General features: G+C 54.7%; 2 protein-coding genes across 7 annotated transcripts; one reads left to right on the top strand and one right to left on the bottom strand.

Moving 5' to 3' along the window:
* The first annotated feature begins 303 nt into the window (after positions 1-303).
* ELOVL1 (ELOVL fatty acid elongase 1) lies at positions 304-14,123 on the top strand. Of its 6 annotated transcripts, none has more exons than XM_027747234.2 (8): positions 304-341; positions 10,375-10,436; positions 10,850-11,040; positions 11,202-11,282; positions 11,487-11,543; positions 11,875-11,980; positions 12,141-12,277; positions 12,664-14,123. In XM_027747234.2, exons 2-8 carry the CDS (start codon positions 10,391-10,393, stop codon positions 12,916-12,918), a joined length of 873 nt encoding a protein of 290 aa, XP_027603035.1. In that variant the 5' UTR covers positions 304-341; positions 10,375-10,390; the 3' UTR covers positions 12,919-14,123. The 6 variants fall into 6 exon arrangements, with proteins under 6 accessions (XP_027603035.1, XP_027603034.1, XP_039240661.1 ...); XM_027747233.2 differs by lacking the exon at positions 304-341 and adding an exon at positions 1,161-1,250; XM_039384727.1 differs by lacking the exon at positions 304-341 and adding an exon at positions 1,325-1,435.
* A 3,426-nt stretch (positions 14,124-17,549) lies between these two features.
* Positions 17,550-22,908, bottom strand: CDC20 (cell division cycle 20). The gene is made up of 11 exons (XM_027747272.2): positions 22,818-22,908; positions 22,214-22,410; positions 21,551-21,696; positions 20,819-20,915; positions 20,181-20,309; positions 19,632-19,828; positions 19,209-19,303; positions 18,626-18,857; positions 18,391-18,516; positions 18,105-18,222; positions 17,550-17,812 (listed from the first exon to the last, which is right to left on the bottom strand). Exons 1-11 carry the CDS (start codon positions 22,862-22,864, stop codon positions 17,634-17,636), a joined length of 1,563 nt encoding a protein of 520 aa, XP_027603073.1. The 5' UTR covers positions 22,865-22,908; the 3' UTR covers positions 17,550-17,633.
* Positions 22,909-23,024: the final 116 nt, after the last annotated feature.

Genomic DNA, 23,024 nt, shown 5'->3' with positions numbered 1-23,024 from the left:
ACCTGTACTGGTCTCCCTCACGCCGTCACCACTGCCCTCAGGCCGGCCCTGCGCACCCCACCCCGCCCGTGCCCAAACCGGGTCCTTTCCCCCTCCCTGTGCCCTTCCCTCTCCCGCGGCCCCCCCGCTCTCCCTCAGGCGGTGCCCGCGCGGCCCCGGCACCGCCGGCCTGGGCGTGGCCACGGACCGGGCGGGACGAGGCGGCCGCGCCGATTGGTCGCGGCTGCTTCGGGGGCGGAGCTCTGCACTCCTTGGCCAATGGGCAGCGGCGAGGGGGGCGGGGCCGCTCGGTTTAATGGTGGGGGCGGCCGTGGCGGCGGCAGAGCGGGGCGCGGCTGGCGGTGAGTGCGGGCGGGTATCGGGTCGCGGGCACGTGGGAAGGAGGGCGCGGGGCCCAGCCCTGTCCGGTGGGCCAGGGGTGCCCGGGCTACCCCAGCGGTCCCTTGGGATGTTTAGGAGGGGGCAGTTTGGGTGAAGGTGTCCCAGGTTGGCGGGTTTGGGCTGACTGTTGGGCTGTGCTGGGGGGACTTTGGGGCTGTTTGCGGAAGGGTGCTGGGGAGGCCTTAGGGGGGTTCAGCTGCTTTGGTAGTGAAGCTTTGCTGCCAGGGTAGGCGGGCCCTGCCCCAGGGAGGCTGTGTGCTGGCTTGGCACCTGTTGACGGGGCTGCTGGAGGAGGCTGTGTGTGCGTCCGTGTCCCCGTCAGCTGGGATGCTCTCTGTCCTGGGAGGAGGCGGGTGGTGTCCCCTCACCACAGGCGTGGGGGGAGCGCGGCGGGGGAGGCCGTGGCCTGATGGGTGGGGTGGGTGTTGTGACATGGGGTGACCACGCTGGGTGCGGCTGCCACTAGCGGAGGCTGTCACCCTCCTGGCGAGGGGGGTGCCCATAGTGGCGATGCGGATCCTCGTGGCAGTGCAGAGGTGTGCGAACCTACCCGCGTCAGAAGGAGGGAGTCAAGTGGAGTCCAAGCTGAGTTGCTGAAGTGTATTTCTTTTTTTAAAGTAGCTGGGTCCTGACGCTGTGAGGAGCTGCAGTGCTCCCTGGCTCACAGCCTGATGCCACTGCCCCAGCGCTCCCTCCATGGTGCCAGGGAAGGGTGCAGTTAGTTCCCTTCCCGCAGTCGGCTGCCCTCCCTGGGGCAGGGCCGCCCGCTCTGTGCGGGGGTGGGATGCTTTCCCGGCCGGCCGGGTAGAAGGACCGTCCCTCGGCGCTGTTCTGTGCCGGGGCACAAACAGCGGCCCCCGCTCCGGCAGGTCTGTGCCCGGCGGCCGTGCCGGGTCCGGCCGGTTGCCCGAGCCCGGGGTTCTCCCGCTCCCCGGCTCAGGGACCGGCGGCTGCGCGGCCTCTCAGGGACGGGATCGGCACCGCCTCATTGGCGCTTCGGCGGGGCTGTGCCGGCCCCACAGGCGGCGGAGCGGCCCGCGGGGCTCGCTGGAAGGTGGCCGAGCCCCCTCCCCACACGCGGGGCCTCCCCGGGCCCGTAGCGGCCCTTCCCGGCCGCGCAGGCCCCGCTGGGCCGCGGCCCCGCTTCCGGGCCCGGCCGCGCCACACCCGAGCCGGGCCGGGAGCCGCCCGGGCGGGGGGGCCGGCGGGGCCTGTGCCGGGGCACTCGCCGGGGTGGCAGCGGGGCCGAGCGGGGCCCTCCCGGCGGGGGCACCGGGCTGAGAGCTGCGGGTACGCCGGGCAGCCCAGGAGGGCTGTGGTCTGCTGGGGCTTCGCTGCAGCGGGGCGAGAGCAGCCCCCGGCGGCCGGGGAGCTTTCTTGTGCACGGCCCTCGGCATCAATGTAACCATTGAGATGGCTCTTCCCTCCTCCTCCGGGCAGGGTGGCAGTACCAGGCCTCCCCCGCTGCTGCGACACAATGTCAGCTTTGAGTGCCGGCTCGTGTAGGTGCTTGGCCTCCCGCTGGCCCTCGCTCTGGAACGCGGTGGCAAGAGGAGGAGGTCACTGTCACCCTCCTGGTGGCAGCAGTCCCCTGGCCGCGGGCTCGCCTCGCAGTGTTGTGGCCATGCACAAGGGTCTGCACTTGCTGGATAACTTCAAGCTTAATAACCACTGGCAGTACAGTCTGTAGGTCTTTTACATGGGCCTGTTCCTGTGTTGTAACGAGAGGGCAGTTGGGAAAGCTTCTTCTTTTTGATCTTATAACAGACTAAATGAGGCAGCATAAATAGGCATTGCAGCAGGAGGAGAAGCTTTGGGGGTCACATCTATGCCTCCGTGCCTGGGCTGCTTCCTGCAGGGGAGCTGTTAGATGCTTTCCCTGTGACTGACCACCTCGGCTCTGGAGTCCTAAAGGGAGGAAGAAGTGGGGTGAATACCCCCTCCTGTGCTCGGTGGGTAGCATGGGATAACACAGGGTGCTTTACCTGCTAGTGCATTTCCTTAGAACATCTATTCCCCTCTTGGTGGCCAGGATTGCCTGTTCAGCAGGGCATCTCTCCTGCTGTGCTGTCCCGAATTGACCACCTTCTCTTCTGCCAGAATGCAGCCGGGGCAGATTCCTAGCTGGATGGAGCTGACCTTCCCACCAGACCTGCCGGGCAGCTTCTTGAGGATGGCTTAGAGAGTCAAACAGCTGGCTGAGCCCTTGAGGCTTGACTGACACTGCTGTGTCTTATCTCTTTCCTAAGAAGCCCCTCTAGCTCATGGGTGTGAGCTGCTGCTAACAGCCTGTTCCTATGAGCAACAGCAATGATGCCAGCTGTTGCAGCATCTACTTGCTGCATCTCGCTGTGGGGATTAAGCTGTGCCACCCACACAGCCTGGGCCTTTGCAGTCCTGCCCTATGTTTTATTCTCACTCTGTTTCCTGAAAGTCTTTTGGATGGGGGGATTCTGTGGTCCTTCAGGGCAGAAATGTGATATGAGAGAAAGTACTGTTAAAACTAGGGGAGTAAAAGCTCACTCTGACCTAGAGCTGTCTTTCACCACACATTAATCGTGAAAATAAGTGAGCTTACTGAAGGTGCATAGTGTCTCCTTTTGCTCCTGGTGCAGAAAAGCTTTGCATCCTGAGGAACCTCTGAAGCTGGTGTCAGAAGCAGGTACATTGCCGCATACTTGGCTTGGCACTGTCCTTGAAGCTTACAAGTGAATGCTTTCTTCTTTTCTGCTGAGGTTACAGCACAGTCAACACTCAGCCTGAGATCCTTCCTCTAGGGAGAAGCTCACAGGAGAGAGAGAGAGAGACACACTGGGAGTGGTGCCTGTGATGGCCCAAGAGATGCTCTGTGTTTCTGTGCTTTTGTGTTGGACAGATGGTGGGAGTACTTGGGCTGGAAAGTCTGGTTCTTGCCAGTCAGACAGGTGAGGCAGCTTGGGCTCCTACAGGGAGGAGACGGTCCCCAGGAGCCAGGACTCTTCCCTGCAGGAGTTGTGGGGCTGCTGTTGCTCAGAGATGACAAGTTGTGGCTGCCACAGCCCTGTGTCTGCACACTGTCTGAGCCTTTAGTGGCTTGAGGATGGTGGAGGTGGTAACTGGATCTGATGGTTCTTGATTTCCCTTAGTGTCTCATGGGGTTTTTAATTTCTGGTCGATTCTTTCCTGTGGGATGGATCAGGGTGGTAAGCTGTCACTGGCAGCAAGTTCTCCAGCTGTGCAAGGAGTGCTCTTACCCTGTGGATCAGACCAGCTAGCTTTGCTCTCATAGTTTGTTAATAGATTTGCTCTGTACACACATGGATTTACAACTCATGCCATTTCTACTTAATCCTAAGAGGCTTTTCCTGTCTGTAGAGTAGAAGCAACAGTCCTGACTTTGAGGGGTCCATCTATACCTGTATTGAGATCATCATGCCTCATGCTTCGTTTTTTGTGCTTAAATGGCTGTGAACCCTCTTAAAGGTGGTCTCTACGAAGCCTTATGCTGTTGGGCTCTAGGTGCTGGAGTCCAACATCTCTTGTACTGTCAGAAAACATCCGGTTCTCTTGTTAGAAGGTGATTGTGTGGCTGAACTGCCTTCTTGGTGTGGAGGGTACAGGGGCCCAAAGCTGATGTCACGGTGAGTTCCAGGCAGTGACCCCTTGTCTCGTTGAGAAGTGGCTCTGAGTTCACACTTGGGCTTCTTAAACAGTCCAGATAAAGCTGTTGGAGGGATTTTGTGAGTCTCTCCTTTCTGCATCTTGCTTTGTAGACTTTAATGTCCATCTGGTCTTGATGGAGCTGTCTAATTAACACGCAGGCCTGAAAGGGGCAGAGCACAGTAATCATTTCTGTGTCATGATTACAGCCACTGTTGTGAGAATGGAGGTGAAGCCTTGTATTGAGGCATTTGCATAATGATGGAACCCAGTGATGAATGCTGTGGTACAGCCTGTCCCACCTTCACATCGGGGTACTCTGTTCCTTTGCTGGAGGGCTTTAGAAGGCTTGACCTGTTTTTAGATGCAGGTGTTAGAAGTTGGCCTTGCTCAGTCTAGTCCTGCCTGCCCTGCTCTGTCACTTGCCTAGTTCTGTCCTTCCTCATTGTGCTCTCTCTGCACCCTGGGGGGCTGCTGGATGCCACCACTTTAGAGAGGGAGCCCAGCCATCTCCACCTGCTTCCCCCTTCACATGGTGCTGCATGAGGGAGTGGACACAGATCAGTATGGTTAGCTCAGAAAGGAAATACCTTATTTTCCACTTGTGTAGGTATCTCACCCTTTGTTTCTTTACTCCTTTGCTCCTTGCTATGTCACACTTTCTGCTTGATGTTGCCTTTTCTCTGCTTTTTCCCTGCCTGCTGTCATCTCTACTGATATCAGCTCCCTGAATATGCAGCCACCAGCATTGAATGTGATAAGTAGTAAGCCTATTCTTAACAGCTTGAGGAGATGCTGTCCCTGAAAAAACTGTGCTGTGCATATAGACCTTTTACTGTAATGCATGCTCTCGTGGGACCTTGAAGTCTGATTACCTGCTGTGGTTTTTGTACAAGATTACCAGTACCTGATGCAATGGGTGTCTTCCTTTCCCTGGAAGCCTGTGAGGTGCCACACTGACTGCTCAGGCTCTGCAGAGCTTGCCTGTTAATCTTTCCCTGCTTCCAGTAAGCATGGGAAGGGGAGAGCTTAATTTGTTTGTAGGATGCTGTCCAAAGGCCTCAGGGTTTACAACTGCAGCGTGAGATAGTGATAGGGTATTAACACACACTTGGTGAAGATGGGGAAACTGCTCAGCTTCAGACAGGTCGCTTTGTGCCACTTGGATCCGGTGTGCCAGGAGCAGCACCCAACCAGGGTGACTCCTGTGGCAGTTGCAACGGCAGCTCTTGCAAGAGCTGTTACATATCCTGGGTTTGAGAGTTTTCATCCCCTTCTCTGAACACAGACCTCCTCTATTGACTTCAGAGCACGCACTACTAGGCTGTTAGCCATGGCCTTTGACACTCAGCATGAAGTAGGTGGACCAGAGGAAGTGACAAATGGATGTGATTCGAGTAGGAAAACTTATCTGATGGTGCTAGCATGAAGTTTCTGTGCAGACTTTCTAGTTATGTTGTGGACTGAGTTCTGGGACTGGTTGTTCTCAAACTCTGATCAGTCTCTCCCAAGCCCTCAGAGCTGAGGAGAGCTGCTTTCCTGCTTTGGCCTAATTGGTTGGTATGAGTTTCTGCACTTGAAACACAGAAGCTCTTTCTCTCCTGCTAGACTTGCCTTCTGTGCCCTGTGAGTTGGTGCCAGGCATCTCTTTAGGCTGTGACTTCTTTTGAGAGAAAAACATGACTTTAGGAGTATGTGGACAACACTACCTTAACTGAGTCTTCAAGGAATGGCTGAAATCATTAGCAGTACTGCAGGTGTACTTGAATATAGCTCTCCTGTTGAGTGCTCTCTGCTGCTCGTGCTTGTGCTGGTGTCCTGAGATGCTGTGTGTGAAGCAAGTGTGCACTGCCTGGTTACAGGCCACCTCCCTTTTACCTGGGCACAGAGAGGCAGACAGAGGAGGTCCAAATGGAGTTTTCTGTGCTTCCCTGTAAACTTCAGTCTTACAATGATCCCACTGCAGGGTCGATAAAGAACAAGGGTTTGCAGGTTATGGCTGTCTGGGCTACTTTCCCCTCTTGCCTTGCTCCAACTGCCTTGCTGCTTGTGTGTTGTTTAGGGCAGATATGGTTTTGTGTTCCCAATCTTGCAGGATTCTCTCGTGCACAAACTTAAGAAAGCTTGTGGAGCTTTCTTGTGGACATTGTGACTGTCAGCTCTTGGTAATGGCTTGAGGTGCCAGCCTTGTGTCTGCAGTACACAGCCCTGTCTGCTGCTACCAGAGCCTGGCTTGGTCAGTCCCACTCTTCTGCAGCAGCTGCTGGCAGGTGCTTCTGAACCACAGGTCCCTGTAGCTCTGCTGGGAAACATAGTCTGTGGGCACATGGGGCTGTGTGCAGGCCTTGCTGGACACCACAGTGACCTTCTGGAGTTCTAGAAAACTGGGCAGGTGCTTATGATGGGGAGCTGGGAGAGAAAAATGCCTCTTCTGAGAGGTTGTGGAGCTCAGAGCTGCATCAGGCAGCAAGCCGCGATGCTGGCTTGTAGATCAGGGATGTGAGTTGGTTTCACATCTGGCCAACTGATTATCTCCCGGCCTTTGAGGGCTGCTACTCCCTTGGGAGACCCACAGGGGCCAGGCCTGCTTTAGCCAGTTGAACAAGGGCCCTGTGCCAGCTCTCCCTGGGGTGGCAGCTCTGTGGCCACCTACCAGACTGTTTTGGTGCTGCCTTTAATTAAACTAGTGGGGAGATAAGGGTGCTTGCTTTCACACTTATTACAGGGCTGATTTCTGACCCGAGTGCTGAGGAGTAGGAATGTTGGATGTCTGTGGCAGAGTCTGTTGCTTGCAGATGGTTGCTGTGTGGGGAGATATGTGCCCTGCAAGGCTGTTAACAAAACTGACTGCATTGAGCTCTGGTCTCTGTCAGTGTCATGGTTCTGACAGTGCTGTTGTCTGACTGGGGCTGGTCATAAAGGGCCTTGCTGTTGTTGCTGAAGTTGCACTAATTAGCTGTATAGCTTGTTGGAAATATGCAGTGTACACATTGCTTGGTGTAAGCAAGTACTTAATCCTTGATGTTGGTTACTGGACAGATTGTGGCCTGATACTCTAGTTTGCAAATAGTGGGAACTTTTTCTCTGAGATGGGGAAGTGACTCCCTGTTGCTGAGAGATGGAAGATGTGTTGCAAGGTCTCTATGTATTGTGCAGGGTGCGTTTGGGCCCCTAGGGTTCCTGATGATTTGGGATGCTTAGACCTGTTTGCTTGACTTCTCTTCAGCTCTTCAAGGCTCAGCTTTGGGTTCCTCATCTCCTCCCAGCTCCTTGCCTAAGAGGATCAGGATTTGGGAGGAGTCAGAGGAAAGCAAGTGTCTCCCATGTCAGAGAGGACAGATGAAACCAGTGAACTGTGAACACCTGCTGCAGTGTGTGAAGTGTGGCTTAGCCTGGAGTACAGTAAGAGCAGATGGCTGTCTGGATGGTAAACCACTATCAAAGTGCAGAGGGACATCAAGTCCTGGTGTTGTGCACAGGGGACATAAGAGGGGAGTTTGGGTTCCCGGCCACTTGGTGCTCTGTGCTGGAAAACTCCTGCCTGCAGCAGAAAGGCTGGCATGGAGCAGTCATGGCTCAGGCAGGCCAGTGCACTTCACATCCCCCTGCTTAGTGAAGGTAACCCTTGAGCCTGCCCTACAACTGCCCCTTGGCAGCTCAACTGTCAGCACCCCAAGGCCAGTGGCTGCCTTGGTGGCACAGAGGAGGGTGAGACATACCTGCATCTGCTCACTGAGCAGCACTGAGCAGGGCACACTGGGGCTGCTCTCTGGTGCAGGACCATGTAGCATGGCAGTGTGGATGGATGCCAGCTCTTGCAAAGACCTGAAAACCTTGGGTTTCCCTGGAGACGTGGTTGCTCTGTTAGCTGAATTTAGCAGGATGTTGTTCTGCCTAGAGAAGCGGTGGAAAATGCATAGGTCCTTTTCATAAGGGCCTGTAGCATAATTCTGCTGGTTCTGCCCTGGTAGAAGTCTTGGTGCTTGCCCGGAGTCTGTGTTCAGGACAAGTCCAATGCCTCCCATCTTCCTGTGGCGCATGTGGCTGTAGCAGTGACAGAGGTCCTTCACAAGACACAGCAAAAGAGGGGCTTGTTGCTGTTTGCACTGGTGGGGACTTCTGTGCTAGTGCTGGATTGAAATGGGCTTCTCCCACTGCTTGGGTAGATAGCTGTCATGGACCCCGAATTGTTCTGAGCTGGGGTCCTAGTTGGCCTGTTGTACTAGAGCCTTGGTGGCATCAAAGTCAGCAAAGTGATCTGTAGTGCCTGAGCTGGAGTGTTTTCCTGCAGTGTGAGATGCAGCTCGGAGCTCAAAGGTGACTGATACTATCTCCTCATCCTAGCCTGCCCAAAATAGGCAAGTACTCTGCAGGATTTTTGTCTCTGCCCTGGACCTGTAGTAAGGCTGACTCATTCACCTTGATAAGATAAACACAGAGCTTGAATAGTCAGGTACCTCTGCTGGGAGCTGACTCTTTAGGGCTCCTCAATCTAGCAAATAAAGGTGTAGCTGTATGTAGTGGTTGAGAGCTGAAACTAGACAGACAAGTTTGGAGCTTGCTTTTAGCCATTAAAGCAACATGAAGCTCAGCAGCTTTCAGGACTTGTACTCACTGCATTTCCCACAGCTGCAGCTGTGAGTGGCTCTCAAGGATGCCATAGCTCCTGCTGCACTTTTTGCTGGCCTTTGCTGCATGTGGACAGTGGATTATCTTGGCAGTGCCCAGGACTTTAAATATTACTAGTATCACAGTGATACTACCAGTGAGTATTGCTTGGTATTAAACCCCTCGAAATCTTGGACCGTGAGGGTGAGCATCTGTTTTGCTCCTGATGTCGCTGAGGTGTGGGGATCAGTCCTGAGTGGGCTTTGTCCTATTGCTGCAGCTGCCTCCAAGATGGCAGGGAATACTGTAGTGAGCCAGAACAGTGTGTGCCGGGCCCCTATGAGGGTTACTGCCAGCAGTGCCTGTCATGTAGGTGCTTGGTAGCACTGCACAGGTTGTCTGCTGCCATCCTACCTCGAGCAAAGAGGACTTTGAACTCTAACTCTTGCAGTGAAGCTGAAGGAGCGATGCTGGTGCTGGCTGGTGAGGGCTTGAGGTGGCGGTGGCTGCTGAATACTCCCAGCTGAGACCTAACTGGGAAGAAGGCTGCTCTGGCTTCAGCCTTATGGTTGGGAAGAGGCTGTGTGATTCCTGGTGGTGGCAGCAATATACCTCCTGGGGAGACTGGGCTGGGCACCCATTTCCCCAGGCCTGTGTGTGGGCAGTGATTCCTGTGTGCCTTCCTGGTGGAAGGGGTAGGTGGAGTGTCTGGTAGGAGCTGTGGGGAATGCCTCCCTCGCAGGTGGGTGAGTCAGGTGAGGCTGTGCCTGTGCTCTGCCTCTCTTCCTGCTGCTCTGGTGTCCTGTGGGCTGGGGAGAGGTTGGGGAGTACAGGGAAATGGGTGAGGGTGTTTCAATCTTGCCCGCAGCAGTAAGAGCTTGGGCCCTTCCTGCTTTTCTGAAGAGTATCTGCCTGGATCACTGGTGTGTGCTCCTAGTGAGGCTCACCAAGTGTGGGGAGTGCCAGTTCCTCTCCGTGCAGCCTGTCCTTCTCTTGTGGCTTTCTGCTATCTGGAAGGGGAGTGGAAATGCCATTGCCAAGCAGGATGCACCCTCTGAGGTACTGGGTTATGTGATAGTAGTTTCTTGTTAGAGGGTTTTTTGCAAGGATGTGAAATCAGGAACTCTGACACCAGAAAGTGATGTTTGTTTCTGAACCCCTAGCTTTCCTTCCTCATGCAGTGGGTCTGCCAGGGATGGTATGCTGCTTCTGTGGGGGGGATCAGGGGGCAGGAGCCCAAAGTTGGTTATAGAGGCACTGCTCTGTGGAGGGTGTGGGCCAGCTCCACATCTCCCTTGGAGACCTTGCACCAGGGTCAGGCAGAGCAGTGTGCTGAGTGGGTATGGGTGCCAGGGCTGGTGGCAATGTCATGGTGGCTGTGAGTGATAATACTTGAGCCTGTACAGCAGGAGCAAGATTAAGGAACTGGAGATACAGTGCTGAAGTTGGAAGCTTTCCTAGCTGTCTTGTAATGTTGGGATCTTGCCTTGGAAGGACTGCTGGTGGTGGACGATGGGGTGCCCAGCAGAGCTGGGGAAACAGGACCAGGCTCAGCGAGAAGTGTGGGGCATGTGGCTCGGCTGGAAAGTGGATGCTGGTGTGTGATCAGCTGAGAGCAGCACTGGCCAGATACACATGATTGTTTCTCTGAAGCTGTGCTTGAAATTTGCTGATCTGCAGGGCTGTGCTCTGCAGCCTGCCCTCCTGGGAAAACAGCTGCCTGATCTGCTCTACCTCTTTCCACAGAGATACTGCCACCACCATGGAGGGGATTGTGACCATGTATCAGGACTTCATGAAGAAAGCAGGTGAGTGTTTGGCTCTGCCCAGAGTAAGGTAGTGCCTTACTGCCACGGGCACTGTGGGGATGGTCTGTCATCCCTGAAGCAGTCCGAGTCTGGCTGCATTCTGCCTCCACCCTTACACAGATGCACCTCTGGGGTTTTTGTGCTGCCTCTTATGAGGCTGTCTTGCCTCAGTGCCCGTGCAAGTTCTTCTGGGGCACTTGTGGATCTCCAGGCTGCCCTGTAGTGTGGCTTCAGGCTATACCCTGCTGAGTCTGGCTGTCTTCACCAGCCTCTGCTCCCAGACTGCTTCCCTGCCTGCACTCCTGTCCTAGGAGAACAGGATTGCCATGTCCTTGCCTCCCCTCTGGCAGTGGCATTGCTGGCAGCAGGTTGGGGTGAGGACTAACTGCTCTGCACCCCGGCTCTTTCCGCAGACCCCCGCATCGCTGATTATCCACTGATGCAGTCCCCATTCCTTGTGATGGGCATCCTTCTGGGATATGTCTACTTTGTCCTATCCTTGGGTCCCCGGCTAATGGCCAACAGGAAGCCTTTAAACCTGAAGAAGTTCATGGTGCTATACAACTTCTTTCTGGTGGGACTCTCACTTTACATAGTCTATGAGGTGAGTTGTCGGCAGCATGGTCTAGCATGGATAAAGCAGTGTGTGCAGGCTGCATGGGTGATGGGGAGCCCTTTTTCAGGCTGTTCCCTGCCCTTCTGTGCAGAGCTTGACATGCAGTGGGTGATGTGTTGGGCCTCACCCCAGTGATGCTCTTGTTGCAGTTCCTGATGGCAGGGTGGCTTACTGGGTACACCTGGCGATGTGACCCTGTGGACTTCTCGCAGGACCCCAAGGCCCTCAGGGTGAGTTCTCATCCCTCTCCTGGTGAGAATGGCCCTTTGTGCTTCTGTTTGGAAAGCAGGGTCACAGCCACCTGCCTCTCCCGAGACAGAGGATTTGCAGGCTCTGGCTCTTGGTTGCACCCTGGGGTTACCGTGTGAAGACCTTTGGTCACTGGACATGTTCAGGCTGAGGTGGGTCTCTAATGTTAACCTGTTCTGTTGCAGATGGTCAGTGTTGCTTGGCTCTTTGTTTTCTCCAAGTTCATCGAACTGACGGACACGGTGAGTGAGTTGCTGGGAAGGCCTTGTCCTCACTTGCTGGGCAGGGAGTTAAGGCCCACTGCACTTGGGGGTAGGTGCTTTTGCAGCCCTTCCAGTCTGACCTGGTGGTGCTTCTGTTTGGCATCACTGCCAAAGAGGCCACTCTGGGATATTGCTGAGGCCTCTCTTGGCATGCTACAGCTCTGGAAGCTGTGAGGTGACCTAGAGTGTGATGGCAGTGAGCATGGGGGGGGGGAAGCATCCCTGAGATCAGACACTGAATTAGTGGCCCAGCCTGCTCTAGCTGCTCACAGGACTGCAGGTCCTTGATGCTGTTGGGCTTTCATTGCAGGTGATCTTTGTCCTGCGGAAGAAGAATGAGCAGGTCACATTCCTGCACCTTTTCCACCACTCTGTTCTGCCATGGAGCTGGTGGTGGGGAGCAAAGTTTGGTCCAGGTAAGATGGAAACTGTCTGGGTGCATGGCTTGGGGGAAAGGGTGGGGTTACCCTGGCATGCTGAGAAGGGGTTTTTGGCCCTGCTGGGCTCTTAGGAGCTCCCTGTAGTGCTGATTGCTGTGGAATATTAACCTGCACTAATGGAAGTCTGTCTTAACAGGAGGAATGGGCTCATTCCATGCCATGATCAATTCCATGGTGCACGTTGTCATGTACTTCTACTACGGGCTCTCAGCAGCAGGACCTGCCTTTCAGAAGTACCTGTGGTGGAAGAAACACATCACGGCCATCCAGCTGGTGAGTCTGTGCAGTGGAGCAGAGCATGTACTGCAGTCATTGTTGTGAGGGACAGGCCAGCCCTTGTACATTTGAAAGGTGCTGCCAGCAGCTGCAGTTGTCTCCTCTGTAGTATATCACTCTGAGCTTCTGGCAGCCTGGTTATTGTGCTGCTCAGCCTGCTGCCCCTGGGCTGCAGCCTTGTTGGGAGGGTGAGAGGCACATGCTGCCCTGAGACTTGTGCCTGCCTCTTCCAGCTGCTGCTGACTGTGCCTCACCATAAGGACCTTTGCTTCAGAGTGGGAAAGGGAAAGGAGCCTGTGGGTTTCATATAGAAATAAGGTCTCTAGTGGGTTCCCTGACCCTGGTCCCATGGATAACTTGTTCTTGCTCTGCCTTGCTCCCAGGCACAGTTTGTGATTGTCTCCGTCCACATCTCCCAGTATTACTTCATGCCCAACTGCCAGTACCAGTTCCCCATCTTCATCCACCTTATCTGGATTTATGGGACCATCTTCTTCATCCTCTTCTCCAACTTTTGGTACCAGTCCTACACCAAGGGCAAACGGTTGCCCAGGGTGGCTCAACAAGCAGCCCAGCACAACGGCAGCAGCATCCATGAAAATGGCACTGTCACCAACGGCAAGGTCAAAGCCAACTAGAGGGCAAAGCGCTCCCAGAGCCAATGAGAGCCCCGGGGCAGAGGCAGCTGGGACCTGTCCCTCTGTTCCTGGGTGCCACTAGCCAAGTCAAGTGCCTACAGACTGTTGTACCCCTGTGCCCAGCCCTGCTGTCCTCTGTCTGCATGCCCAGCCCCTCTGCTCTGAGCAGCCGTGGGCCACTTCTCCTGCTCCTGGGAGGGCTTGTGCTGTTTCTCAGTGTTGCTGAGCAGAGAGGCAGCTGCCTGCATCACAGCTGTGGGGCTGCAGTCCCATTCCAGTGTTTCCAAAGGAACTTCCCCCAAGTGCCTACATCTGGCCCTTCTGCCTAGGGGCCATTTCCTTCTGAGTAGGACCAAAAGAAGAGACCACTTCCTGTCCTGGTGCCCTCTCCTCTTCCCTGTCTCACAAGAGCCTGTGTGGATGAGCAGATTTGTCCCTGGCTGCTTGCCACTGCCAGCTCAAGTGTGAGTGCTCCTGCTCTACGATGCCTTGTGCCACTTTGTTCCACGCCACAGTGCTGCATGTCCCTGTGTGCCCAGCTGGGGGGTCCTGCTCTGGCACATCTGTGCCCAGGTGTGGCTGTGGAGAATGTAGGGGCAGTGCATATGGGACTTGAGGGCCCAGACCTGCCCAGTACAGTACACATGCCCTGTGCCTAGTACATAGCAGGGGCTGTGACATCCTGAAAGGCTTCCCCCACGTGATAAGCCCAGGTTGCTCTGCCTTTCTGTGCCTGGGCTGGGTGCTCAGTGTGTGCTTGAACCACACTTAGCTGATCCTCTATGGCAGCTGGTGGCTTGCTCCAGAGTGGGGGAGACCAAGCTCAGCCTAGTCTTGGACCACTTCCATTCCTGTAAATTCAAGACTTGAGCAATAAGTGCCCCTTAGAATCAGCTCCTGGGCTCTGCTGCTTGGGACCAGCCCTGCTCTGGCCTAGCATGAACACAGGAGAGGGTGGTTGTAGCATGCCCTGCTGTGGTGTAACAGTGAGCACCTCTTGCCTCTTTGGATCTGGCTGGGCCTGGGTGAAGGTGTACTCTGCCCTACAGCAGGGCAGTGCAGCAGCTCTCCTGGGCCTGGTGCCTGTCACCTGCTCTGGCTGTAACCAAAACATGCTGATGGCCTTGAGGATGAGGTGAAGGAGCCAGGCCCTGTCAGATTGGGCTGCTCTTCTATCACAAATAAACAGGCAGAAGGAGAAATGGCTCTGTCCTCTTGTTTTCTTGGCTCACTGCACACAGAAGCTGTTCCAGGTGCTTGGTCCTGCCCAGTGTGGTTGGAGGCAGGGCTGGGAGAAGCAGCTGGTGTAGCAGGTTTGTGTATTGGGGGGGAGAGTGATAGCTGTGTGCTGATGAAGCAGATGGCAGATTGTTTCCAAGTGTTTTGGTAGAGCAGTGCTCAGGGCAGGAAGTGTGTCAAGGCTTCTGTTGTGAAAGTGACTCCACCCTGTCAAAGAATGGCTGGGGTGGAGTGTGGGTGAGGGCTGGGCACTGGGCCACCTGCCCAGGAGAAGCTGCTGCTTTTCAGAAATCCGGGGGAGCTGAGGTATGGCAGAACAGGGAATAGAGACCCTGGAAACTCGAGTGATTGGGAAACAGCAGTTTGTTGCTTTCTGCACCTGCTGAAGCAAAAACTGCTGCCATCTGTGAACGCCTCTGCAGCATGGATCTGTGTGCAATGTAGCTCAGGGTGGTCAGAGGGAGGGTTATGTTGTTGCTGCCTTGCTCTTGCTGCATTAGTGCCTCTCACCTGCTGGGCTCTGTTTTCTGCACTGTTGTCTAATTCAGGTGTCCCTTCAGTGCTGTTGGGGTGCTGAGCTGCCTTCTCATCACCCTATGACTGGGGCCCTCCTGGGCAGCCTGGGTGGTGACTCAGGCCTGGGAAGAGGAGTGGGTACTGGCTGGGCAGCTTGTGGCTGGGAGGAACGTGTTAGAGCAGCTGCCTCCAAATGCTGAGTTTCACTGTGGGCTTGGCTGTGGAGTAGGAGGGCTTTAGTGGATGTCCAGCCAAAGCCCTGGAGCAGGGCTTGGTGTGAGAGGAAGCTCTGCTGATCTTACCTGGGCTGCTGTACACCTTGAGGCCATTCTCTGAAATGTAGGAAAGCATCTTCAAGTGACCTGAACTGGTGTGACTAATATGCCTGAACTGCACACGGTATCACCCTGTTTTACAGGCCTCAGTGCCCTTGTACATATGAAGCCACAAACTGGGATTTGGCTGCTGCACTGTCTGGTGTTCTCCCAGTGTTGCTGCTTCTCTGTGAGCAAGGACTTGCGTGAAAGCTTGTTCTAGTCCATGCTGAAGTGGTGTGTAACATTAATTCAGTGCTCAGAAGTCACCACTTCAGGAGCTGTTGTTGATGGTCTGGCTGAGATAGACCTTTTCCTGTCAAGCCTCCTTCTCCCCTCCAGTTGGCTCTTGGCAAACACAGGACTGTCTTTGCTTTTGCCCAAAATAGTAGCAATACTGTAAACTACTTATGCTTGGTATTTTAGAATGGGCTGTTCCCTACATGTGCTCTGCTCTCCCTTCCTCCAATTGTTCCAGTTAGCTGTGCTCTTCTATGGGCTGGCCATGGCACTTGGTAATTAATATGCTGTCATGCTGTGAACTGAATTCACACCTTATAGGGCTGTGTTTACTGGGCCTGCTGGATCAGTGCCCAACTCCTTCCTCTGCTCCTCCTCACTCCAGGGCAGTAGGACCAGTACGGGCCAAAGACATTGCAATACCATTACCCTCTAGTAGTGCTCAGAGGACCTTCAAGGGCTGTGTAATGCACAGCTTCTGGGAGTAGGGTATGTGCTAAGGAGAAAGAGCCTGTATTGCCTGTCTGAGAAAGCTGAGCTGCTCTTACATGGGAGTGAAAAAATTGCAACAGCTTTTAGGTATATAAAGCCTTCCTTCCAGGTCAAGAACTGTGGGAAGGCTTAATCAGCTGTGGGGCTACAGGGCAAGTCTGTGCTAACTCCCAGCACCAAAGTGCAGAGGTGTGGGGCAGGGCTCCCACAACAGCAGCACAGCTCTGCGGAGGAGCCCAACCTTGCATCTGGGTTCCTGCCTGCTTCCCCATTAGGCACAGCTGCTGCCCTGGGATCTGTGTGTGAAGGCCAAGGAGAGCATCTTCCTTGGACCTCCTGTGATCTTCCTCAGGTAGCCAGGCAGGGATGCACCAGCAGTCCTGCTGGGAAGGTGCTGGGCTCAGCTGCTGCAGGCTGTTTTTTGAGACTGTGCCCCCTCATATCAGTAGTGGGTGTGGGGTGCACCCTCACTGGCCTTGGCACAAGTTGGTGCTGCCAGTGCCCACCTTCGAAGGTTCCAGCTGGCTTAAAGTTCTGGAGACAGAGCTGGGGCCGGGTACAGCATGGTACTGTGCTGAGGGGAAGGTGAAAGCAGTTAATAATCCACCCTCAGCTAATCACAGGCTGATGGGAGGCACAGGCTTTGTGGAGCTGCTTTGCACAGGCCAAGGTGCTAATCAGCTGCACAGTGTCCCCAGCAGCCCCAGGCTGTGCTGGTGCAGCTGAAGGACAGGCCTGATGGGTCTGCTGCAGCCCCACAACCTCAGACACTGTGGCTCCAATGTGCAGAACAGCATGGCTGTGCTGGCTCCTGCTCAGGTAAAGGCTCAAATATGTTCCCTGTAACTTGCACCAGCATAACCCAGCCTGGATAAAATGCATTTTTCCAAGTGTGGGGGAGTCAAGCTCTGATAAATGTTAGCTGAGCCCTGGTGCCTGCTTCCCTGCATGCCAGCCCCAGCCTGGCACCAGGGCTTCCCCTCAGCTGGAGGGGAGGACAGAGATAGGGCTGCTGGAAGAATACGTGACTAAGGGCTGTGCACAGAGTTGGTGGTCCTTTGTGAGTCTCTTGCATGACATCCAGGCTGGCTGTGGCAATGTAAACTAACCCTTTGTTTTGCCTCAGGCTTTATGCCATTGCCAGCCCCTTTCTGGCCTTTGGGGTGATTACAGCTGTTACTGTATGTTTCCAGCCCCTCCTCCCCTTTTCTTTTTTTCCAATAGCAACTGGCTCTTAACTTCAGTACTAAACCACTGCAGAAGTAGCTATTCTACTCCAGCACCATAAGCAGGCAGTGTTGGCTGCCTGTAGCAGAACAAGACAAACTGGTGTGCACATGACAGCTCAGACTGCCAAAGACTGCTCTGGAGCAGGTGAGCACTACAGATCCAGTCATGAGACAGGACACAACAGAAGCTGGGGCCACAGCCATACCATGCTTTCATTGAGCCTTGCTCTTCCCCACCCCAGCTGGCACCAAAGCAGGCTCGAGCTGGGCAGAGGGCCCTGCCTGAGGCATGGGCCAGCTCAGCAGTGGATCACTGAAGCAAGTCAGAGCTATTTGCTTTCAACCCTGCTATGCTCGTGGTCAGCATCAAGATGGGGCAGGTGACATACATACCTTAGCTGGGACAGATGGAGAAGTACAGCCATTGCACAGCATCCTTATCCTAGGGCTGTATGGCTGTGCTAGGCTCTGTCTGCCTGTAAACAGAACAGGCAGGCCCTAAAGAACAAGGGCTCCACCCTTTGCCCAGATCCCAAACCACAGGGAGGAGGGACTTGGTTCTGGGATCCATAGCTTCTTCCATCCAATTCCATAAAAAAGGTCAAGTTAAAGCACTTTATTAACATTTAAAATACTGTACAGCATGTAAACCAAATATCCCCCTCCCCACAACAACCCTGTGCTCTCAACGGATGCTCTGGTGAATAATGCTGGGTTTGGCACTGTTTGCCTTCTCTTTCTCCTTCTTCTTTATGGGGTCCATCTCAAAACAGCGCCAAAGCCTCAGTGTTTCATCAGCAGCTGCTGAGGCCACTGTTGTACCATCAGGGCTCATAGTCAGGTTCAAGATTCTGGCAGTATGACCTGAGGAGGAGGAGTTGTGCAGTCACCCTGTGCACATTTACTCCTGTGTGTCCCCCTGGGTCCCCCCAGCTTGCATAGCTGTCCCCCCAGTGTGCTGTGGCAGCACCAATTCAGACCCTAGGCATGCATTTGGAGAAACAGTGTTTGTTCAGCAGCCCATGGGCATCCCTCACTCCAGCAGCATGCCCCTGCATACCGTCCTGCAGCAGTGATGCTGCAGGCTCAAACCAAGGACTGCATCTGCCTTCAGCCTCTGGCAGCCCCCCTTCCCCAGGCAAAGGGCCCAGCCTACCTTGCAGCTCTGCAATCTTGGTCATCGATGGATACTTCCATATAACCAGCTGATTCTGTGCAAAGCCATGGCCTGAAATGAACTCCTTGTAGTTTGTTGACCACAGGATAGAACAGACCTGAGAAGAGGCAATAACACAGGTAAGACAAGCTGCTTGTGCTGATGCTCACCAGCCACAGCTGAGCGTGGTCCCCTCCTTTCCCATGCCTCTGGGCCTCAGGAGCCAGCAACTCTGTAGGTGTGCTGCCAGAAGGCATTTGCTGCAAGCTGATAATTCATGTCTCACCTGGGAATGGGCATCCACAGAACTGAGGCAGGCGCCAGAACACACATTCCAGATGCGGATATGTCTGTCACTAGTCCCACCTCCAGTGGCCAGAACGTTCATCTGCCACGGGCACCATGCCACAGCCTGGGAGAGAAGAGTTCGTTCTACGACATGCAGGAGGCAACCTGGGCACAGCCAGTGCTGCACGTCTGCCTTGCACACACCCATGTGCCCACGGCAGCCCTGCGCTCACCTTGACAGCACCCTGGTGCTGCGTGAAGGTCTGTACAGGACTGATGTCTCCACTGCCCCCCTGGGCGCACGGCCAGACATTCACCAGGTTGTCATTGCCACCACTGGCCAGGTAGCGGCCATCTAGAGACCACTCGAGCCCACACACCTCTTGTGTGTGGCCAGCAAGTGTGGCCACGTGATGCTCAGCCACACGGACGTCGTGGTGGTGGATGTGGCCAGTCCGTGCCCCACTGTGGAGAGAAGAAAAGACTTGCAGGGTTCAGGCTGACACATTTTCACCCAAATCCATTTCTGTGTTGTTGCAAGACTGCTGTACCTGCCACTGGATTTCAACCAGTGTTACCAGCATCACCAGTCTGTTGGTGTGAGTGAAGAAGCCACACAAGCTCTTCACAGCTTCAGCACAGAGGGCAGTACAGAAGAGAGGCTTTCGCTGCACAGTCCCAACAGAACAGGCTGAGTAAGAAGCCCAAGCCAGAACAGAAAGTCCTCTCTGCCATCCTTAACCCACACTACTCACAGATCTAGGGATAGGAATCTGCAATAATTAGACACTGTCCTTGACCCACCCAGTGCTTTACCTGGAGAGGATGTAGCTGTTCCAGCTGAGGGATCCCACGCGGGCACAATGGCTGGTCATGTTTCGGAGACGCTTCTGCTGCTGAACATCCCATAGCTAGAGAGAAAAAGCAGTAAGTACTCTAGAGAATGAACCCCAGCCCCGTTGCTATGCCCTAGGAACCTGGCATTCAGCCTTCTCAGTATGGGAGCAGAGAAAATTTGTATCTTATGCCTATAGTACAGAAGATAACTCCAGGTGTCAGAAAACCCCCAAACCAAACTCTGCCTTGCATGCTGCAGTTAGCTGTGGACAGTTCCACCCCATACCAGGCAAGAAAAGTTGGGTGCATTGCATCCTTCCTGTGCTAGCCAAGCCTTTGTCCCCATGCCCCACAGCTCCATCAACCCTTAGACAGCACATTTGGTTTTACTGCTGCACTCACCTGGACCTCAGCATTACTTGTGCCAACAGCAAGGTAGTTTCCTTCTTTGATCCACGACAAAGAGGAAACGTAAACATCTGGATGCTCTATCTGCAGCAGCTGGATAATCTCCCCAGAGACATCATTCCACAGATAAACAGAGTTGTCCAGAGCCACTGCCAGGAAGTTCCGGGAGCTCCAGTCAATGAGATTCAGATCTACAATTTGGAAGAGCAACACAAGTCACACCATGCTTACCTGGAGAGCCCTGCCCTTCACCAGTGCTGATGCCAAGTCTTCCACCTGCACCAGATGTGTGTGTGTACACATGTGCATATACACACACAGAAGTAAGGGGTAGCTATTCAGGTCAAGTAACCCTGACCCAAGTCACTTACAGGGCACTCTGGACCACCGTTCCTAGAAGGCTACACAGGGACACTCCAGAAGTGGTCTATACTAGCCTGGGTGCATGAAGTAATTCAAACAGCCCAGTTACACTATCCTAGGAACTGCACTCCAGTGCAGAATGTTCTTGATGCCCAGCACTCAACACTGCATCCTACTTACAGTAGTCATTGCGGATCTCCGGTGCATCCAGGATCCGGTCTGGCATTGAGGGAACGTATCTGCTGTTCTTCCTGCTGGATCCGGGCGTCATTTTCTGACTGTAGAGCACTTTCAGGTTATTCTGATAGCCTGTGTGCGGAGGAACAGATTTGTTGACCTGAGTTACTGTTTCCTTCCAACCTAGTGCTGCTCATCCAACTAGGAATCCCTTCCAGTGAAAATGAAGTCCTGAGAGAAAAGAGACACTCAAGAGAGTGCACTGTGCTAAGCACCTCTGGCAGTATGAACTGCTGAACCATGGTGAGCTACACTTTCTTCAGTCACAGAAACACTTGGTTTTTTGTATCCCATTATGTTTAGTTACAGTTCGGCTAGAAAGTGCACAGCAGAGTTTGAAGCTCTTGCAGACCTCAGGAAGGTTTGTCGCCTCCAGTCCATGTGAGCAGCTGGCGGTCATTTCAGCTTTCCTAAATAAATTCACTGTAACTGCTATGCTATCCCTCAGCCTCAGAAACCCTAAGAAGGGAGACTCCAGTGTGCATAGGAGCTCTCAGAAGCCAGATGATCTCTCCTGTGACCACGCAGGACCCCTGACCAGATCTCCCCAGCTGATTCGACTCATGGACTCTGTGTCATACCTTCTGGAGCGTACTGTGGCTTTCCACTGAGGCGGAGGATCTTTGCCTCTTCTACATCAAAGCCATTCAGATTCACTGCCCAGGCTTTCTGTTGCTCCTACAGGGACAAACCACTCTCAGTGCGATGTGTTTGAAACACAAAGTCCACGCTGCAGTTAAAACATACACCTAAGCCCCCTTCTCCCAGAATCAGGAGGTGTACAAACAGTGCTGCAAGAGTCAGCCACAGGCAGGTCAAAGTAGTTTTCCCTCAGCTGTTGGCACATTGTCCTGCTCACATTTTCATACAGTGGCAAATTCAGTGTCACTGCCAGTGGGAAAAGCCACAGCCACAAGGGACCAAATGCTTCATAAACAGATTTCAGAAACACAGCGTAAAACATTCCAGAATTGCTCCCCATGTAGACATTGTCCTAGAATAGCTACCACCAGCAGTTTTACTGTGCATAGGCCCACAGCTTTGTGTTTTTGTAGCCTGCTATAAAGCCTCGTTAGCCAAAAACTGAATTTTGCTACCAGAGGCAGCATAGGCTAGAGTAAGTGACAGGCTCTACAGCTTCCATCGCATGCCAGGCTCCCGAAGCCTAGAGCTGGAAGTAGTCATGGCTGGGTCTTGTCAGCCACAGGTGCCCACTGCATAGAAACTACAGTATACTTTTCTGTAAATGGGCAGGAAGGATTAAGTGTTTGGAAGTGCTTGTTGAAGTAATTGTGCCTTAGCAACATGCTCACCTTCTTGGTAGGAGATTCTTCAGCAGGGTCATTCTCTTTGGTTAGGAGGAAACTTGCCATATCCATCTGCATAGTGCTGCGGTTGGGAATGTAGCGATCCCCCCCAGCCCTTGTTGGTGTGCTCTGAATTTTGGATCCAGATTTCCCTGTATTTACATACATAAATATTGTCTTACAACTATTTAACAGCCTGTATTAGACTTCTCACAAGAGCAAACCCAGCACTCTTCCACATCACACCCACCATTCAAGTTCTAGACCAGCAGGACTCTCAGACCTCGTGCCATCCAGCCACAACTAACTGATATTTCCCCCCCTGCCCCCAAGCTCTGGTTAGGGACTGCCAGGAGACAACTTGGGTCTAGTGCAACAGTTCCAGAGATCACATAGAAGGGGTACACCACGGAAAAACAGGTACACCACGGAAAGCTGTCAGCAGACAGTCCTGCGCACGCTTGTCCCAACATACAGCTGTACCAGCAAGGCTCAGCGGAGGGATCAGTTCACCCAGCCCTGGAGCTCAGCTGGGGAGGAGGTGAGCGACTGCCAGCAGCCGGGCCCCTGCTGACCCGCCGGCCGCCGAGGGTACCTGGCACAGCCCACAGCCTCGTGGCTACAGGCAAGCAGCCCGGACTCGCCCACCTTGCCTCTGCCGCCACTCACCGGGTGTCTTGGACGGCGTCTTGCTGGAGCTGTGGGAGCGATTGGCCGGCTTCATGGGCGACACGCCGAGGGGGCTGGGCCCGGGGCCGCTCTCCTTGGCCTTGCGCTGCCACCGCGCCGGCGGCGCGTTCGGGATCGGCGTGTCCAGCTTGAGCAGCCCCTGCAGGTCCGCCTCGAACAGGAACTGCGCCATGGTCCTGCGGGCGGGCGGCGTCAGCTCGCTCCGACGGGCCCTCCCCACCACTGGACAATCCTCGCGGCTCTCCCCGACTGCTCCTCGGGGCCCTTTCCATCCCCCCGCTATCCCCTCCAGCCGCTGCTCGGGGCCCTTTCCATCCCCCCGCTATCCCCTCCAGCCGCTGCTCGGGGCCCTTTCCATCCCCCCGTTATCCCCTCCAGCCGCTCCTTGGGGCCTTTTCCATCCCCCCGTTATCCCCTCCAGCCGCTCCTCGGGGCCTTTTCCATCCCCCCGACACCCCCTCCAGCCGCTCCTCGGGGCTCTCTCTGCTAACGGACATTCCCCCCCTCCTCCCCTCCGTTTCTCAGGGACCACTTCACCACAGCCATGCCCAGGGCAGGCTCCCCGGCCCAGCCGCTCCCTCACCGCCGCCGCGCCGTCACCCTTCGCCGGCCCCGCCCGCGTCGCGGCATTTTAAAGCGCGCGCGGACGCGGCCCCGGTTGGTCGCTTCAAACCCAACGGTCGCGCGCTGCCTGGCGACGGCCGCGCGCCGCAACGCCATTGGCTGAGCCGTTGGGGGCGGGTGCAGGGGGCGGGGCCATCCCGCACAGCGGTGGCGGGGCCATCGTGCT

This window comes from Pipra filicauda, unplaced genomic scaffold (genome assembly GCF_003945595.2).
Source record: "Pipra filicauda isolate LSUMZ 115617 unplaced genomic scaffold, ASM394559v2 scaffold36_size6622888_pilon, whole genome shotgun sequence".
In the NCBI taxonomy this organism is placed as follows: Eukaryota; Metazoa; Chordata; class Aves; order Passeriformes; family Pipridae; genus Pipra; species Pipra filicauda.
The sequence above is the reverse complement of the archived record's forward strand: the minus strand, read 5'-3'. Positions and strand labels throughout refer to the sequence as shown.

Coding starts and splice junctions, on each gene's coding strand:
- ELOVL1 (XM_039384726.1), top strand. Junction 11,041..11,201: donor CACTTTACATAGTCTATGAG/GTGAGTTGTCGG, acceptor CTCTTGTTGCAG/TTCCTGATGGCAGGGTGGCT. Junction 12,278..12,663: donor ACATCACGGCCATCCAGCTG/GTGAGTCTGTGC, acceptor CCTTGCTCCCAG/GCACAGTTTGTGATTGTCTC.
- CDC20 (XM_027747272.2), bottom strand. CDS start 22,864: ATGCCGCGACGCGGGCGGGGCCGGCGAAGGGTGACGGCGCGGCGGCG. Junction 22,411..22,817: donor AGGGTGACGGCGCGGCGGCG/GTGAGGGAGCGG, acceptor GCCCGCCCGCAG/GACCATGGCGCAGTTCCTGT. Junction 21,697..22,213: donor GACGCCGTCCAAGACACCCG/GTGAGTGGCGGC, acceptor ATGTAAATACAG/GGAAATCTGGATCCAAAATT.